Below are 19,870 nucleotides of genomic sequence, written 5' to 3'. Positions count from 1 at the left end.
CCCCAGTGGGGTCTGCAAGGGTAGTTCTCCCCTCAAGATTTGCAGTTTGGCCAGCTCTTTTGTGCAGTCCAGTTTAAAGGAACCATCCAGAAAAGCCCCAGCTGAGTGCCTTTAGAAGTCTTGTTGTTGTTTATTTTTCTCAGCATTTTTTTTTCTTTAGATCTAGTGGACTTCAAAGAAATCAGGATTTCTGAAAAATTCCAGATCAAAATATTCTACTGGTATTGGGATGTGATTTCTTTTGGGGAATCCTAATTTTTTTTAGGATCCAAAAGATGTGAACTGAAGAATACCACCCCCTAAAATTGCACACCTGCACTCATTTGTTTAGAAGCAAACCACATTTTCCCATTAGTGTGAGCTAAACCATCCTCTTTTTCCTTGTGAATACTTTTTTATTAAATTATCTAACGCTTCCTCCTGAACCTGGAGAAGAAAAGCACCTGCAGTAATCTGCTAATGAGCACATTTATTAAAATTTAATTGATTAATCATCTGGCCTTTTACCAGCTCATCAATTAAAATTCTTTTGTTGGTTGATGTCCCTGGTTATTTGTCTGTTTCTAAACATTGAGCCTTTGTAACAAATGACGTGTTCTAATTGACATATTGAGTTACGTTGCCTATCCATCATAAGATTTGCTTGCATCTCATAAGGAACAAATATAACAAGGTCTTTAGAAAAAAGAAGATGGAAGCAACCCTCATTCCTTTTACAGTCTCTATGCAGCAAACCTTGTGTTATACTATTCACACAGTGATGCAGAATGATACAATTACAATTATACAATTTGATTATTTGAAGACAGAATTGTGGCCTATTGGAAGGAAAGTCTAAAATCCCAAGACTCTGGACAGATATTGTTAAGATCTGCAGCCAGGTAGTCCTGAACTGTTTATGTCATTCCCAGAGATCTTTAACCTTCATCCCAGCCTTGGCATATGGTCTGTCCTGCTTGTTTGCTTTGTGAACCGATTATAAGAGATTTGATGTAAATTCTGCAAAGGAAAAGACCTTCATGTGAGATTTAATCATTCTCAGCCTGTCTTATTTTGTTCCTAATACTCTCATATCTCTTGTGTATAAAACTATTTAGGAACCAAGCCCATTTTCCATTTATCGTTTCGGCTTTTTTCCTTGAGATTTTGTCTCCAGATCACTTCATGTAGATTGTTTTGGGACTTCCACATGGCACCACATGACAAGTGTTCAGGCACACTCACTCCCCCTATAGTATACGAATCTCAGGGGCATTTGAATTTTAGACAGCTTCTTTTCCCCACTTCCAGTGACTTCTGCCAACCAGCAGAGCAGGTTTGCTTTAATCTGCTCGACCTTCCCGTGCCCTTCTAAAAGTGGCAGCCAGCAAATAGGAATCAAGGCTAATGTTAAGATGGAAGCGTTTTTTATTTCACAAACACCTTCCCTTTCTCTCCCATCAACAGACACTCTGTGAAGTAGTTGGGACCTAGAGAGCTCTAAGAGAACTGCGCTGTGAGATTGTTCACGTTAAAAAAAAGTTAGTCCCCAGGGTCTTCTGTTGCAGAGCTGTGCCTTTCCCTGTACATTTCTGCAACGGAAGGAGATTGACACTTTAAAAAAAAACGGCATCATATTGATATAATGGGATTCTAGTATCTGCTTCTGGAGAGGGCAGGAATTTAAAGCCTCCCCCCTTCACCCAGCAGCAGGAGGAAATGGCTGCTGCAGAGAGAGACGGAGGAAATGGCTGCCGTGCGGGCAGGACAGCGGGTTTGAGAAAGATTGGAGAAAAGCCAGGGAAACCTCAGGAGGTGTGCAAATGCATCACGATGCTGTGGGGAAGCAGGAAAGAAACCTGCTTCCCAAAGGCATTGAACCAGGGGGAGATAACCCTTGTGGAGATGGCCAGAATGTTTGCCCTTGAAACAAGCAAACTGCTGCATGCATTACTTCTATATCCTCCAACATAGTGAGCAGCCACAAAGTCGAGGGACTTGCATTAAAATGCTAAAAACCTGGAAAATCTGATTTAGATGCTGAACTGGGCCTGAGAGGTAAACTCCTGGTACAGAATTCCACTAGTGTAGACTCTGAAAAAGTAAGCATAAGGAATCACCAAATATTGGGAGAGTTGTTGAAACCTAGCAAAAGTGCTGTTACCAGGAAAGTGTATATGGTGGGAGGGCTTGGGTATGGCAAGGATTTGAGGGAGTGCAGTGAATGTCGGAATGCACCACTCAGAGATCCATAGTGCTTTTCTGCAGTCTGTTGGGTAGGTCCAGGCCACCCACCGTCAAAGGTGGAGGACAATAGTATCCCTAGGAATAACATTGGGGAAGGCACTGGCAAACCACCCTGTATTGAGTCTGCCATGAAAACGCTGGAGGGCGTCACCCCAAGGGTCAGACATGACTCGGTGCTTGCACAGGGGATACCTTTACCTTTACCTTTAGGAATAACATAAAGGTAAAGGTAACCCCTGTGCAAGCACCAGGTCATGTCTGACCCTTGAGGTGACGCCCTCTAGCGTTTTCATGGCAGACTCAATACGGGGTTGTTTGCCAGTGCCTTCTCCAGTCATTACCGTTTACCCCCCAGCAAGCTGGGTACTCATTTTACCAACCTCGGAAGGATGGAAGGCTGAGTCAACCTTGAGCCGGCTGCAGAGCTTTCAGACTGCATGTCTGCTGCCTTACCACTCTGCGCCACAAAAGGCTCTGCTTTTTAAATCAATAGCATGGACTCCCAAGAGAAAAGGTGAAGGAGTAATTAAGGGCCATCATTGGGGTCCAAGGTAAATTTACATCCTGGCCATAGAGAATCAAGCCTTCTGTCTGCATAGCTCTGTATGAGCTCTGTCTATTGGTCGTCCTACTTGGAATAAACCACGCAGGGAGGAATCAGCAGTTTTCTTAGTGGCCTACACTGTGTTCTTCCTTTTGTGCAAACTGTGGAAACGTTAGATTAGGAATTTTGATTCCCAGTTATATCCATGTTCAGGGTGCTTACAGGCACTTTTGGTTGGCACATGGGGTTTGTCCCTCCTCCCTCCAGCTGTAAGTCTCCTTGAAATGCTGTACTTCTGGAGGGCCCAGAACAGTGTCACCAGAGACTTAGGGGTCTGCAGTGGGAAATGGAAATCAGCAACAATGCTTCCCCTTCCATTGGCTGAAATCATTGTCAGGATTAGGGTTGTGCGATTCGGCTGGTTCGGCGGCCGTTCCCTCCGGGCGCAGCCAGCGCCGCACCGCAGGGGGGGGAGGGCGGTGCCGGCAGCGGCGTGACAGCGGGCGCAACCACGCAGGCGTGCCTGTGTGGTTGCGCCCGCTGTCACGCCGCTGCCGGCACCGCCCTCCCCCCCGCGCGGAGTGGCGCTGGCTGCGCCTGGAGGGAACGGCTGCCGAACCAGCCGAATCGCACAACCCTAGTCAGGATACAACCCTTAACGTCAACCCTCCCAAAATAACAAAAACCGGTAGTTTAATGGTTGTTATTTCATGAGCTGTTCTGGTAAAGTAAAGTTTTTAAGGGTGTGCTAATCATGAATGCCTTCACGATCCTTGGTCAGAATTTAGGGAGGTAAGGGCAGGTTTATTACTTTCTGAGAAAATCTGTAGTATCCTACTTGCCTTGTTTTTCTCAGGGTCTCTGCCCTTTTCTTTCTCTTCACACTGTCTTTCCTGCAAGCCTGTGTTTTTTTCTTCCTCGCCCCATTTTAGAAGAGAGAACCAGGAGGATAGCTTTCTGAGCCTCGTATTATCAGCTAGAGAAAGGGGAGGCAGAAAGCTAGTCTGAGCTTTCTGAGCCAGGCAAATACGGTACAGCACAAAAATTCCTACACCAATTGGTATGGAAAGATCATGGGCTGGTCAGCGCAGGATGAAGAAAAATGAGGAAAGTTAAGCATTTTAAAAGCAATGAATTGTGTCTCATCTTAATTTACTTATAGTAATGTTGCTATACAGTGAAAATATATGTCCTAATCGTATTGTGTGTAATTTTTTTTTATTGTGTGTAATTTTTTAAAAAAATTCTAAGCCGAATCCAAATCTCATTGGAAACCTCAAGGTAAAAATAAGTCCCGTGGTTTTCATCTTAATTCCTACTTCGGAGGTCATGTGCTTTTCATTCGACTGTGATCCCCCCACAGCAATCTTTCTCTTCCTTTACACTCTTCATAGTATTGTCTAATTTTGGACATCTGAACTTCTCCAGTCCTGACCCTCTGTAGTCAAGGAGTCTACTGTCAGACTCCTCACTGTTTGATTCCCTTTCTTAAAACCCTACCTACTAAAATGTCAACTCAGTATGTGCAACTGGGTTCTAAAAGTAGTCTGTTAAGATTTCTACACATGTCTGGAAGAAAAAACGAAAAGGAGAGAAGTGTGTGAAGTAGAGATTCAATCTTGCTCTCTGAACCATGATTAAATAGTGATTTTCCAGAGGAGTCCCCCATCCCTTTCCCATTTCCACTTTGGGTCAGAATAGTAACATCTGAACTTGGATCTGGGGAGCTGCGGTTGAATGGACTGTTGTGGGCTGGAATGAGTCTTTGTAACACAGCTTCAGCTCTCCTTTCATGGCGCTCTATTTCCTAATGGGATCTCCCTTCTTAACCCAAGAATCTGGGCATGAGCTTTTGTCTGGACAAGGAAGGGGAATTAGCTGCTCACCACTGCCTTTAAACCTCCCTCCCTTTATTCCTGCTTGCCTTCGTTATGCCAAATCTTTTCCTTCCAGAGTCGGGGGAAATTGCACAGTGCTTGAACCCTCTTTGTAAAACAGCATCTCCTGTTTTAGCATTTAGACAGCTTCAGTAAATGTATTGATACATGGTCTGATCAAGCATATTTGGAATCAAACTGGAGCAGAACTCAAGGTGTGTGTATATATTTCTTTAAATCATTAACCACCACCGATGTATTCTGAATTATGCAATAGATTATTTTTCCTGGAATTTTTAAAAATTAGGCAAAGTAAATAATGCATAAGATTGTACACGGTCTAGAAACTTCATCTCCTAGTGGTCAATACGCAGCGTCCCATTTTCCACAAATATACTTTATTTTCCTTTCCTTCTCTTTTATAATCATTCTGTTCAGGTAACATTGCTCCCTTCCAAATCCACTCATGCCAATCTATGAGAGATGATGCTTTCTTAGTTTTCCATCCTTCTTCCTCTACCTGCAATCACCAAAGCCGTAACCAATTCTATATCACTGGGCCCTGTATGGGTCCTTTACAAAATCCCAATACTTCAGTTGGTATCTCATACTCTGTGATATTTTTAATTAACACCCAGGTCTATTCCAAGAAGGGAATGATTTGTGGACAGTTCCCAAATATGGGGAAAGGCTGTGGCTCCGTGGAAGAGCATCTTCTTGGCCCTTAGAAGATCTGCTCACCTGAGTAGATGATACTGACTTTGTTGGACAATAGTGTAATTCCGTATAAGGCGGCTTCATGTGTTCATATGTAGCTTCACTGCATGGTTGACAGCATCAGTAGTTTGCTGTGTCTAGTTTGTAAATATATTTCAGTCTTGAAGGTATTAGATACCATCTCTACTAGAATTTTTAATAACATTATTTTATATAGGCATTAATTAATTAATGTTCGTAATACAGCTCCCCAACCACTCTCATTCTTGTTGTAGGATAGTGCATCCAATATTCTGTGGATTTAATGCACAAACTAATTAGAAGGGCAATTTTGAAAAAAATGGCACTAAATTGTTACAGTAGCTGCAGTTGAAGACCTATTTATTTTTACTGTTTTTCAGAGTTCAATTAAAAAAAAACTTGAATTATTTCATTTGTAAGCTGAGCCCATGCTCTCTGTTCCGTTCATACCAAAGGAACAGAATCGGCAAAAGCATCACTAATTGGAGCAACAAATGTCATAATGTACTATTCAGATTTATAGGCGTGCTGAGAAAGTTGGGACTAGTGGTGCCCCCCATCTTGTGCTTCCTCCATTTCCCTGGTTGGGAATCTTTGCTGCAGAGGTTAATCTGCTTGCAAGTTGAGAGTTATTTCCCCCCAGAAGTCTGCCTGGCTCTTGACGAATAGAGTAGCTATATGAGAAATATTTTCACTTGCTTTTTTAAAAAGTTGGTATCACTGTGCTGTTTGCCCCACTTTCCTTTCTTTCAGTGGGATCAGAAAGGGATTGTGCGTGAGCTCATCTTATTGTATCTTCGAACAATCCTCAAAAACTGGGTTATGACTGAGAGAGAAGGTGAAGGCCCAGTGCAGATGAAACCATATCCAGAGTTAAGGGATTGAGACAAGGACTTCACGTACTGTCCCCTGCCCCTGGATTTGTTGCTACGTCTGACCCTTGTGAACCTTGGCTGCTATGAAACTAGGACTGTGCTTATGCTCACCATCTGAATCCAGATTGCCTCTAAATCCTGAAAGGGTTCCTTCCCTCCTTCCCTCCTTCCCTCCTTCCCTCCTTCCCTCCTTCCCTCCTTCCTTCCTTCCTTCCTTCCTTCCTTCCTTCCTTCCTTCCTTCCTTCCTTCCTTCCTTCCTTCCTTCCTTCCTTCCCCCTCTCTCATTTTGGGGGGCTGTTCCCTGCCTTGGGACCAGGGCTGGTTATCAATCGAAAACAAAGAATTTTTTTTTTAAAACGAAAGTCTGTGGCAAGCAGAAATGAACAAATGCATTTTGGTACCTCCACAAGGCAGATGGGCTACCTGCCTGAGTTAAGGGCCTTTTGTGAATAAATAGAGCAGGGAGAGCAGGCTGTGTAAAATAAATGAGAGGTTGTAAGGCCTTGCCCAGACAATTGGCTGGCGGCTCAGGCTGCATTAAAGTCTTCCACAAATAATGTGATACATAAAAATACAGAGCAAACGGAAATAAATAGCTTTGGAATCAAGGCCTTTCCCACATGCTGGGAGGATAAGAGACTGTGGGCAGTTGCTTCCCAAGCGCTTTCAGCCATCCGGCCTCCTTGTGCCTTTGGGAATATCTGCCTGCTTTCAGGGCTGTGGCCGTCCACAATTTGGGTCTTGGCTGTGCCTTTGCTGAATCATCGCTTTCCGCCTTTTTAAAAATGGACAGGCACGCTTAATCGCTTCTCATCTATCTGAAAAAGTTTTCATCCAATTCCGCTCGGAGCGAGAGAGGAAGCCGACGCTGCGTGCCGGAGATAAGCGAGTGCAGAAGCAGGACACTCGGCTGGGAATTCGTGCACTTAAGGGGGGGGGGGGGGAGCAATTAACATTTTCCTATGAAACTTTATGGCATCTCCATCCTCAGTTGAAACAACCTTTCACTTGACATAGACTGGTGACCAAATTGGGTTGCATTTCAGCGGAGTTTGAAGTGGCCTCGTAGGAACTAGCATGTCTGGATTTTACATGGTAAATGGACTTCCAGCTGCAACGGTGTTCTTCTTTCTCTAGGGATTCCTCAAAAATGAAAAAGATAATGCTCTGCTGTCTGCCATTGAAGAGTCCAGGAAACGGGTAAGTTGGGGAGGGGGGTCTGGCAGACGTCTCAGTTGATGTCCCATAAATGTCATGCATACATACGTAAGTGCCATCAATTCACAACTGACTTACAGCAGCCCCAGGAAAGGAGATTTCATGGCAAATGAGAAACAGTCATCGTGTACCTCTGCAGAGCCTTCCTTGGTAGTCTCCCACCCAAGTACCACCCTGCTTAGATTCAAAGGTTTTTGCAAGATCAGGCTATACCATGTTGCCTTTTCACAGTGTAGAATATCTTATTGATTGATTGATTTTAAAAAATTATACCACCTTTCCCAGAGGCTCGGTGGTTTCCAGTAGGGAGGTCAGGTCTCGAAAATACTGGTCGTAGCCAGCTTTAGAATTCAAAGAATGGCTACGCCTCACTTCACAGTTGCTGGAGGTAGCATCTTTAAAATCCAGATGCTCAGCAATGCCTTGTGCCCTGTCAGGCCCATCCATCCTTGCAAAGACATAACTTGTTTTTTAAGGACCTCTTTGTGCCCGTGTATCAGTGCAGATAAGCCTTTCTCAGCCTTTTGACTGTGGAGGCACACCTGAACATTTTTTTAGGCTTCAAGGCATACTGGAAGTGCTGTCAGCTGGCCGCACCTCCCTGCCACATCCTCCAGAAGTGACACGTCCCCTAAAGTGACATCACTCTGGTGGAACCATTGCTTCGTTAGCAAGTTTTCTTCCACGCATGAGGCACAATGGAATAGGACACCTGGGACCACCAGTCTATATGAAACCTATGGATAAGTAGCTTTCACTGCTAAGATGGGCTTTTTTGGAGTTGCAGAAGGTTCCTCTCCCCGCTACCCATGGCTCAGAGATCACCATGGTGGGCACTAGGCTGCAGAAAGCCCCTCTGCTTGTCACCCAAAGCCCAGAGCTCCCAGGGAGCTGTCTGCAATGGGCAACGGCTAGACCAGGGGTAGTCAACCTGTGGTCCTCCAGATGTTCATGGAATACAATTCCCATGAGCCCCTTCCAGAAAACATTGGCAAGGGTTCATGGGAATTGTAGTCCATGGACATCTGGAGGACCACAGGTTGACTACCCCTGCGCTAGACCACAGAAGGCTCCTCTCCATGTCACCCCAGGCCCAGAGCTTGCGGAAGGTCCCTCTGCCACCTTCTGTGTTCAGACAAACAAACAAACAAACAAACAAACAAACAAAACAAAGCCACCCCCAAGGAAGGACTCAACTCACTTGACTCTAGCAGCCACCAACTAGCAAAGGTTTGAATGACTGGAGGCCCTCCCCTTCCCAGGCCCACTTTGGGAAGGGGGTGAGTCAACCTGCCCATATAAGGGAATGTTGGGGGAAAAAATTAATAATTCTTTTTTTAATCCCAACATGCCAGGGCATACCTCAGGTGCAACAACAGCACGCCAATGTCCCCCGGCACACTGGTTGAGAATACCTGGTGTAGACCATACCACTGACTGCCTCTTGCTAATGTGTCTCCATGGGGTCATTTTTACCCCAGATCAAAGAGCAGCTGTGGTGTGGGCAGACCTTGCCTTTCATGCAACTCTGCAGCTCGCTTTCATTTGCCTTGCTCAGGAGAAAGAGCGATTGAAGTGCCTGGGGGGCTGTGGGAGCCCACGTTCCAGTTCAAGAGCGCTCTTGGCTGTGTCTCAGTTTCGGAAAAAGCAGCTGGGGACACAGTACTGAGAAAGCATTAAGACAGCAGGGCTAGATGCCATTCCCTAGCTTAGATTGCTGCCAGAATCCCAAGAAATCTAATGCTAATTTTCGTTTCCAGGTTCGTTTTTTCAGCCCCATGGCTGAGGAGGCTTTATTTATCACTTTATTTAACTTCTGTCCTAGCTTTCTCCATAATGGAGGCTCAAAGCCGCCTACATTGTTCCCCTCTTTTCTATTCTACCTTCACAACAACTCTGCGAGGTGGGTTAACCTGACCGCATTTGCCCGGCTCAGACCTCTGTGGCAGAGTGAGAATACGGGCCTTGTCTCCCAGGTCTCTGCCCAACAACCACTCTGGCTGAAGTTTAAATATGTGCCAGCGAATGTTTTTGATTCGCTCTTGGGTGCTCAATAATCCACTGACCAAGCTTTTTTCAACCTTTTGTGACCGTAAAGGTACATCTGAAATGTTTTTCAAACTTGGAAGTACCACGGAAGTAATGTCGGTTGGCCACACCTCCATACATAAATAAAAAATAAAAATAAAAAGCAGCCCCCCATAAAAAATTTAAATGAAATAAAATAGCCCTGTTGCCCAACAGAAGACTCACTGAGCCAACTTACCTGGTCATTGTGGAAGGAGCAGCACTGCTGTGGTGGTGGTTGCTGGCTCTGTGCGGCCGCCATCTTGGAATTCCCCTGCTGCGATACATCTGAGGGGCTCTCGAAGTATGCTGTTGTACCCTAGTACACTAACCTTTACAGTTCCCTTCTTACTCTGATCACTGTTTAGCATTGCCTTTGTTATTCTGAAAAGTCTTTGCACTCAGGAGCAGTCAGGGGCAACCAGTGATGTTTGCTCTTGAAGTCTGGGTGTATCTTGGGTTCCCTTGGTTTTCTGCACGTATTTGTTTTTTGTCTTAGACCTTTGCCATGGCTGAGGAGTATCATCGGGAATCAATGCTGGTCGAGTGGGAACAGGTGAAGCAACGGATCCTTCATACGCTTCTGGCTTCAGGAGAAGATGCCCTGGATTTTACACAGGAAAATGAGGTAACTGGGGGAGGGGGGGGGAATCTTGTGCAATTTTGTCGCCAGAAATACTGATTTGAATTCTTTGGCAGCCTGTTTCTCAAATAAGCAAGCTATGATCACGGTTGCGAGTCTTTCCACGCTTTTAAAAACCGTATGTATTTATATTAATTCTGTCCCAAATCCTACATTGAGGGCAGCTGAGTTCTGTAGTGTGGAGCAGTTAGTGACAATTGAACAAAAGTATAAGAACTCTCTTATTTTGCAAGGAACTACTGTTATGTTACTGTCACTAGATTTCTATGTATATATTCATGATGTTTGATGTAAACCGCCATGAGCGTTATGGGAGGGCAGCATAGAAATCAGATGGATGGATGGATGGATGGATGGATGGATGGATGGATGGATGGATGGATGGGTGGGTGGGTGGATGGGTGGGTGGGTGGATGGATGGATGGATGGATGGATGGATGGATGGATGGATGGATGGATGGATGGATGGATGGATGGATGGATGGATGGATGGATGGATGGATGGATGAAAGAGGCTAGCTCTGCCTCTGGTGACTGGAAATCTCGCTGCATTATCCCTCTGTCTTCTGTGATCCCAGCGGGCATTTACCCACCACTCTTTTTCAGTCAGGAAGCCGAGTCCCGTGCCCATTGCCATGTTATGCTCTTTTTTCCTCTACATCCATAATCTCAGTGTATACAATTCCTTGGGGTCCTTCCCCCTTTGTGATTTCCTTAAAAGTATTTTGGCTGCTGCTGTTGTTAGACAAATTCACAGAGCCCTTTTACATCAGCCGCATTTATCGGCTAGGATGGATATCGAGATTCGGAAATAACAGAGGGTCTTCAGTGGGTTGCAAGAAACCCTGAAGTCTCTGAGAATCACAGATGTGTTTTCTTTGTGGCGCTTTTCCCCTTTGGGGGAGGGCGTTTTGCCGGCAATTTACTGTTGAAGTCCCAGCGGGTAACCTGGTTTTCCAGTAAGGGGAGGATGTAGACGAAATCCCCTTGAATCTAGCAAAATTCCAGAGAGCTTTATTGACTTGGCAGCCAGTTGTGGGGGGCTTTGGACTACTTCTGGGGTTTATATGAAAGGCAGTTTAACCTTTCTCCGGAACATCAAACACCATGGTCTCTTTGGAGCTGATAGTTGAGGCTTGCCGTCCCGCGTTAATTAGTGTGCTGGCCTGATCACAGGCAACAGAATGTTATCAAAAGAGTGGGGGAGGGAAGTCCAGAAGGTTTGCTCAGGTTCCAAGAACGGGTTAAAAGACGGAACGTGGCCTGTCATCTTGCAGTCTCTGTTCTCTGCTTCAGAGCTTGCATAATGCCGGTGTGACACCGCGAGAGCATTAGAAATCCTTGATATGTTCTGTTCCCAGCTTTGAAAGTCAAAAGGCCTGGGAAGTTTGAAGTGCATCCGCTGTGTTCAAAGCTGCTTGCTTTGCTCTCCCTTCCTGGGTTGCTCTTAAGCTTATTAGAGTGAAACACTCTGTGCGTGTGTGTGCAAGTGAGCGAGAGGGAGAGATGCTCTCAGAGACAGTCACTCAGCCTGGACAAACATAGTAAAGGTTTTAACTGATACTTCTCAATATACCGAATCAGCCAACGGGCTGAGATCCAAACCCAGCAGGATGCCGGTCAGCCGGAGAGCCAGTTTGCAAGCATTAGACTAGTGGCAATACCAACCCGTTGCTTACAGACGCAAGGCCAATTAGCAGGAGATGCTTTATGGCTCAAAGAAGCCAGCAAACAGATTTGCTCTTTGTGGAGGTTTCTACAGCTCCCAGCCCCTTAAAGCAGGGGTAGGCAACCTGTGGTCCTCCAGATGTCCATGGCCTACAATTCCCATGAGCCCCTGCCAGCAAATGCTGGCAGGGGCTCATAGGAATTGTAGTCCATGGACATCTGGAGGACCACAGGTTGACTAGCCCTGCCTTATTAGCAGGAGATTAGGGGTAGGCAACCTGTGGTCCTCCAGATGTCCATGGACTACAATTCCTATGAGCCCCTGCCAGCATTTGCTGGCAGGGGCTCATGGGAATTGTAGTCCATGGACATCTGGAGGACCACAGGTTGACTAGCCCTGCCTTAAAGGATGTGCTGTCTGGTACAAAGGTCAAAGTACACTCAGGTGCATACTTCGGGGTGTTCAGGTCTAGAGGCTAATTCAGAGTATATCCATCGCTCTGGGATTGTTCTCCCCCCTCCCTTGACCTTCTGCCTGCAGTTTGCTTAATCTCTCTGTTTTATTATAAAGTTCCATGGTCATACAGTTTGCATGTGTGGCAACAATTCAGCAGGGCGGCTCCACCACCATCTCGTTCTCCCCAGGACTCTTTGCATCTCCCATGTAACTCCCAGACTTCTAGTTGCGCTCAAGCCACAAGGCTGAGCCAGAATGACAAGCAGGCTGGCAGCTTTCCGCTTTCCCCCCCGCCCTTCGCAAAACGCTGCTGGCCAAACTCTTTGGAGAGTTGCCAAAATGTCTGTTGACTGGAGGTGGTTTCTTTTTTTGTTGTTGTTGTTTAGGAATGTTTGCAGGAATTTTGTGCTTGATGCACAAATAATGCAACTTCTGTCACCCACTGTGGCTAGCGAGGATAAATGCTCGCCCGTGAAAGGGGGTGCAGGTACATCTGCACAGTCACTTTCTGGGCTGTCACTTTGTCACGAAAGCTGCCCTGCCCAAGGAAACTAAAGAAGCATTTCTTCCATGCTTAGAAGTCAGGAAGCAGACCACGCGGGCAGCATGCACCACAAATAGGCTGGTGCTTCTGAATCTCTTAAAGGTTTATTCAGGGCGTGAGCTTTCGAGTGCATGCACTCTTCGTCAGTGCCTGCACTCAAAAGCTCACGCCCTGAATATATCTTTGTTGGTCTTAAAGGTGCTACTGGACTCTGATTTTATTGTGCTGCTTCAGACCAACACGGCTACTCATTTGAATCTATCCTTAAAGATTTGTTCGGGGTTGTATGCATGGTAGAAAAAACAGTTGAGCTTTTATTAAATCATATATGTGATCGTTTCAACCTGTCCCTGTCCCAAAATGGCCAATGATGGGCCTGAAGGGGTGGGCAGGGGAGGGGCCTTGGGTGGGAATGTCCACAGCTCTGCTTCCCAGCCATATTCTGCACAATTGTGCCATTTCTGGGGTTTCTCGAAACCTGAAGACTGCCTCAGGGGTTTCTCAATGGCAAAAAAGTTGAGGGAGGCTGTGTGAGACCTTCTGACCACATTTACATAATCTCCCAACAGCCCAGTTACGTTGCTGAGTTGGGGCCGCCTGGCCGCAGTTCCTTGGACAACATAGAAATGGGGTACGCCCGACAAGTGAGTAAACTGGAATCTTTTCTGTCCCCACTGGATTATCTTAAAGTCACGAGTTGGAGGCTCTTTGTTAGGAAAGGATCTTGAGGTCTCTGTCGATATCAGGGGTCAGTTTATATTTCTGAATTCCTCCCATCCAGGTGATCCAACCTCCCAGATTTCAAAGACATTTGAAATGTCTTCAAGTCATTTTCCTGTTACGTATCGGGGTGTTCTTCATTTCAGGATGCACCACCATTTGGACAGTGTTAGTTAATGGCCCTTCCACACATACAAGGAGGGTGCCAGACAGGAGAGCTCGACTGCTGGTGTGTCTAGTGGAGCATTTACTGTGACTGGCACTGAAAGATCTTGACCAAAACCCAGTTTCCTTTTTAAATGCAAAGAGGTCAGGAGTTGACCCTTATACCTTCTGCAAGCGAAGCAGATGATTTGCCATTGAGACCCAGCCTCTCTTGCCTCTGTGTAGGGCTTGGGTGTCTGCCAGTGCTTGGTTCCCTGTGCTCTACTATTAGATCACTTTAGGATTTGTCATGCAGAGCAGCATGAAATACTATATTGCTTCTGACCCTGGGGCCTGCCTGGAGCTGTGGAATAAATGTGAAGGCACAATTTTGCATTACTCTCCATCCCCTGATGCGTCACTGCTGCAAGGCAGTGGAATCAGGAAGCTTATGCTGGCTGGAGAACTCCCCCAAGGCCATTTGATCTGGAGGCTTGTTCGGATTTCGCTGCAGCCAGCAGTTAAGGGGAGAGAGTTGATAGGGAAGAAGAGGGGGCTGGGGGACTGCTTGCAGTTGGTGGTGGAAAGCTACTTACTCCAAATATATTTCAGATTTATGTTTATAACGAGAAGATTGTGAACGGCTATCTGCAGCCCAACTTGGTGGACCTTTGTGCTACTGTGGCAGAACTGGATGATAAGGTACAACCCACCAGTTAGCATACAGAGGCGGTGCTGCTTCAGAATTCATCTGAGATTAGCAGGTTGCTGACACAGGCTAAAATGAACTGCTTTTTATATTTGCGCACATGTACACCTGTGCACTTTGGTTTTGTTTACAGAAGCACCAGGGTTTTTTTTTTGGGGGGGGGGGCGAACGGATGACTCATCACGATGAGCAGCTGCCTTAAGTGTATCTGTACCTATCTGGGGCATTCCAAGGCTGCATGGCCCTGTTTTGCCAACAGAGATGTGATTTATTAACTGACTAGGGGTCAAGCCCATTGCATTCAGGAATACAATGGGCACTAGATTAGAGGGGTGGAGTGGATTAGGGGGAGATGAAGAACTCTACGGACGGCCTCTCCCTCCCCCCAGGACCTGGAAAGCCTGCAGGTAGCTGTTAGGGAACTCACTGGCAGGGGCAGCTCTCACGCAGCAGGGATCTGCAGCCTCCAAGCCTCAGAAGGAAGTGGAAGGAGGAGGGGGTGGTGAGGGGAGGAGGGTGGAAGGCGATTAGCTGGCCGCTGGACAGACAGGCCAGCCGGTTGGAGAAGGAGGCACTCAGGGGCAGGACAGCCGTTTTGAGTGGGTGTTAAGCGCTGAGTGGCACATAAGCCATGAGACATGCTCCTCCTCCAAGGTCTTACAGAACAGAAGTTCCAGAAGTTCCATTTGTAACAGAAGTTCCATTTGTAAATTGGGGGTGCTGCAAATTCTGGAGCATTGGGTAGCCCTGGAAAGTCGTCCCTTAAGTCCAAAATCAAGAAGCCGATTAATCAAATGAGGCTGCTGTGGCTCTCTGGCCCTCTCACTTGATGTGCTCCCAGGCTTCGAGGAACTCTCTCCAGCTCTTGGCAACTGGAGAAGATGCCAAGACAGATTTCAGCGTGGCGCTGTGTAATGTTATCGTGCTGTCAGGCTTTCCTCCAAAGAAAGCCAACGATTCTAGTGTTACAAATTGATGGAAGGAGCTCTAATAGGATTTTCAATAACCTTGCAAATCTGCACAACTTGGGATTCCCGACATGTGGCAGGCATGGTGGTGGCGGGGCAATCAAACTGAGTTTGCAATGCATTTGTTCCCTAAAAGTAATCCGTCCACTGAATGTGCAATGGTCATCAATGAGCAGGAACAGTTAGAAGAGGCGGCAAGACTGTGCGAGTTCAGGACAGAATGCAATGGAAACTATTGTCTGTCGTATCACAACCGGGTTTCTTTCCTAGAACATTTCTGACCTGTGGGTTATGGTGAAGCAAATGACCGACGTCCTGCTGGTTCCTGCTAGCGATGCGCTGAAAGTCCGGATGAGCATGGAAGTGCAGATGGAGTTTGTAAGGCAGGCTCTGCGCTACCTGGAGCAAAGGTACGAGGCTGCCTCCTGTGTGCCTGTTGAGTAACTGGCAGCCAGGAACTTCGGTTGGCTGTATCTGCAGCACGTATGCTGCAAACTGGGCTCTCCCGTCCATTTTGCCTTACCCTTAGGCACAGACCTACTTTCCATGCCAAGAATGATTTGTGCAACTCCCTTGAGCCTTTGAAACTGATGGAAGCCCCTAATCGTTTTTGATCTGTTCTGTGTACCTCGTCCCTTCAGACCCTGGAGCTGCATTTGCTTGAGCAACGCTGGGTCGTTAGTTCAATACCGTGGAAAATCAGCCTTCAGAGCAGTTGTGACAATGTGAAAATGCCTGCAGTGGGGAATGGGGGGGGGGGGAATCCTTTAGCATGGTGAGAAAAGGAATCCAGAACCACCCTCAAGCTCCCATCCTGAAGTCTGTGCCTTCACTTGTCATGGAACTGAAATAGGAAGTATCCCCCAGAATTTCTCCTTAAAGTAGAAAAGGGGGCAGAAAAAACATAAGACCAGGTGTGTGTGTGTGTTATATGGTCTCATGTTCCTTCCCTTTTCCTGCTGTGACTTAGACAGAATAGATGTTGAATGCTCCTGGCCTAATATATCTAGCAGTTTTCTTTTGGAGGCTTCTGGGTGGGTTTTCCTTCTGAGAAGTGGATGGTTTCAGCTGCCTGTTTAGGGTGCAGGAAGGAAACCTCTTCCTCTGCTTTCTCTACCACTTTGTTGATCTTGATTCCTCCCCTCCCTAATTTAGATTATGAAGAGCTACGAATCCTCAGACATGCTAATAATCCTCAGACATGCCGGTGTTTTCTGGCAGGGGCTCATGGGAATTGTAGTCCATGGACATCTGGAGGACCACAGGTTGACTATCCCTGCCCTAGACAACCATCCATCTTGACTGGTGGCTGGGTTTCAGTTTTGTCTTGGAGGAAGTGTTCCCTGACTAGCCTTTCATCGTGCAGCAAGATGGTAACTGCTGTTGTGACCGAATGTGCAAGACTCGTTATTGATCCACAATGGTCGGTGTCTTGCAGCTACAAGAATTACACCTTGGTGACCGTCTTCGGAAATCTGCATCAAGCTCAGCTGGGAGGGGTCCCTGGAACCTACCAGTTAGTCCGCAGTTTCCTGAACATCAAACTCCCAGTGTCTGTCCCAGGACTCCAGGTACGTGCAGCCGGAACACCCCCGCCATCAGTGCTTTGTGTGTGTCGAATGTTCCAGAGATTTGTTTGGCTTCCTGTGCTGCAGTGGGAGTGGTGTGCGTGTGGGAAACCAGAGCTTGACGAGGAGGATTTATTTGAAGCCATTGGGGTAGCTCCTCCTAGACAGCACCGGACATGGTCTTGAAGTTTTAAAAGATTTGTTCTTGTTAGGTGCGAAGTCGTGTCTGACCCCATGGACAATGATCCTCCAGGCCTTCCTGTCCTCTACCATTCCCCGGAGTCCATTTAAGTTCACACCGACTGCTTCAGTGACTCCATCCAGCCACCTCATTCTCTGTCGTCCCCTTCTTCTTTTGCCCTCGATCGCTCCCAGCATTAGGCTCTTCTCCAGGGAGTCCTTCCTTCTCATGAGGTGGCCAAAGTACTTGAGTTTCATCTTCAGGATCTGGCCTTCTAAAGAGCAGTCCGGGCTGATCTCCTCTAGGACTGACCAGTTTGTTCGCCTTGTGGTCCAAGGGACTCGCAAGAGTCTTCTCCAGCAGTACTGTGCTAGGGCTCCATGATTCCTTAAACTGGCCCTGGTGCTATGGGTCCCGCAAGTCCTTAAAGCACTCCTGCCAAAATGGTAGAATGAAAACTGTTTTAGATTGAATAATCTTTCTCTGCCTTTTTTAAAGGCTTTTTTTTGGGGGGGGGGTACTCTGTTTTGTGGCGGGTACCTTAACATGGATAACCTAATATGAATAAGAAAAGTTGTTTTTATACTCCACTTTTCCCTACCTGAAGGAGTCTCAAAGCAGCTTACAAACACCTTTCCCTTCCTCTCCTGTGAGGTTGGTGAAGCTGAGAGAGCTCTAACAGGACTGCTTTGCAAGATCAGCCCTAAGCCAACTGACTGGCCCAAAGTCAGTCAGACTGGCTGTATATGAAGGAGGAGGAGGAAATCAATTTGCGCTAAGTGCATAATTACATTTCCTTTTTCTTTGCTCCAGCCTTTTTGGTTACCTTTACCGACCTCCTGATGCCACCTGGATTTTGCCCACTGTGTGACACAGAGTGTTGGACTGGATGGCCATTGGACTGATCCAACATGGCTTCTCTTATGCCCTTATGATTATACAAAGAAAGTTCTGTCCATGTGAAAAGCCAGCATGTAGAAGGCTACATTCACTTCTCTTTCCTGTCTGCTTGTTTTCCACAGGACTTCTTTTTTTTTTTAATGGAAGAGCAATCATGTCAGCCCTTCCCTACAGTTTGAAGCGTTAGAGTCCAGATGGTGGTTAACCACTGCAGTAAAAAACTGGATGGTGGTGCTAGAAAAGCTCGGTTTTTCTTTCCCCTCCTGCCGGTGCACCTCCAGCGTTAATCTTTTGCCTGCTTTTCAGGATGGAGAGGTGGAAGGCCATCCAGTCTGGGCACTCATTTACTACTGCATGCGATGCGGGGACTTAATGGCAGCCTTACAGGTGGTGAATCGTGCACAGCATCAGCTGGGAGAGTTCAAGACCTGGTTTCAGGAATACATGCACAGCAAAGACAAAAGGTACCAGGCAGTCGGAGACCGAGGCTCGGAGGCTCGGAGCCCGAGGGAAGGGAAGGGAAGGGAAGGGAAGGGAAGGGAAGGAGGGAGGGAGAACAACTGGCCACAGGAAACAACAGCTTTGCTGAGAACATGCAATTTTCTCATTGTATACCTCATTGTATGCTCTCATGAAAGCAGAGACTGACCTTGGCCTTGCACGTGTTTTAAATTCTATTGCAATATATTGAATTCAGAATGCCTTGAGTCTTCCACAGAAGAAGAGCCTACTGGAGACATGCAAAACTTTCATCAGACCTGTCCTGCTGAGGCCACATGCTGAGGAGGCTTTGCTGGGTTTTATCAGGAAGGAGACAGTGTTGGCACGGGGAATACTTTGCACCAAAGGCTTTTGGCTTCATTGCACCCTGGAGACAGAGAGAATAGAGAGGGGGCAATGAAGTATAACAAGTAAGAGAGCAAGGCAAGCACAAGAGGATGCATTAGGAAGAAGAAGCAGAGGAAAGCAGATTGCTGTGCTCTGTGGCACCCTGAAAGAGCCCCTAATCTTGCAGATGCGATTTCAGGGGCTGGTGTGCCTTCCTGCTTCCAATGCTGGCCATGACTTGGCTGCCTTCTCACCACCCTGCCAACACGTCCCGTGCTGTACTAGTAGTGCCTTCTGAACTCGTGGCTTGTGCCTGTTTGCAGATTTGGCTAAGGCTGTGCGCCTTTTGCATTTAACCTGGGGTGGAGAGGTGCATCTATTGCCTTGTTCACTAGAGACTCCTACAGGCGCTGGGCCCTCTGCAACGAGGAGCGTCAGGGGAGACCAGCACAGGGGCATCTGGAAATAGGAGTGCCTCCACGTGTCAGGGAAGCTGCTTGTGCTCGGCCAGGACCGGGCTGGGTGGGACAGGCCGGGGGAGCATAGTGCTGGCAGTGAGATCCCTGCAGCTCCAAAGTGTGTTGTTCCCCAGACCTTCCGTTTCATAGCATGGCTTCCTCTGATTGCAGGCTGTCTCCTGCCACTGAGAACAAAGTTCGCCTCCATTACAGACGGGCCTTGAGAAACAACACCGACCCTTACAAAAGAGCTGTTTACTGCATCATAGGCCGGTGCGACGTTGCCGATAACCACAGCGAAGTTGCTGATAAAACGGAGGATTATCTTTGGCTAAAGGTAATTCCGCTTGTCTTTCCAAACTTTTAGAGCTGGCGCGTCTAATTGCTTTCTCTTCTTCCTTCAGCTGCAGTTTTAAACTTCTGCGGGCACGGTCCTGATTGGCGTGCGCTTTAAACCCCCCACTCCACCCCTAACATTTTTACTGGATAGGATCAGCCAAGAGCAATCATACCTCACAGGGTCCTTGCTGTGATCT

At 47.0% G+C, this 19,870-nt stretch overlaps 1 protein-coding gene across 4 annotated transcripts in view; it reads left to right on the top strand.

Annotated features, from left to right (window-relative positions):
- NUP93 (nucleoporin 93) overlaps nt 1-19,870 on the top strand; it is an 89,783-nt gene that overhangs the window by 50,716 nt on the left and 19,197 nt on the right. For all 4 annotated transcript variants that reach the window (XM_077309847.1, XM_077309848.1, XM_077309849.1 and 1 more), the window contains 8 exons: nt 7,399-7,461; nt 10,046-10,174; nt 13,428-13,502; nt 14,335-14,424; nt 15,670-15,809; nt 16,838-16,970; nt 18,355-18,512; nt 19,506-19,671. In XM_077309847.1, coding sequence (XP_077165962.1) covers nt 7,399-7,461; nt 10,046-10,174; nt 13,428-13,502; nt 14,335-14,424; nt 15,670-15,809; nt 16,838-16,970; nt 18,355-18,512; nt 19,506-19,671 — 954 coding nt within the window. The remainder of the gene's footprint in view (nt 1-7,398; nt 7,462-10,045; nt 10,175-13,427; nt 13,503-14,334; nt 14,425-15,669; nt 15,810-16,837; nt 16,971-18,354; nt 18,513-19,505; nt 19,672-19,870) is intronic.

This window comes from Paroedura picta, chromosome 14 (assembly GCF_049243985.1).
Source record: "Paroedura picta isolate Pp20150507F chromosome 14, Ppicta_v3.0, whole genome shotgun sequence".
In the NCBI taxonomy this organism is placed as follows: domain Eukaryota; kingdom Metazoa; phylum Chordata; class Lepidosauria; order Squamata; family Gekkonidae; genus Paroedura; species Paroedura picta.
Note: the sequence above shows the minus strand (reverse complement) of the source record. Positions and strands in the feature narration are given on the sequence as shown.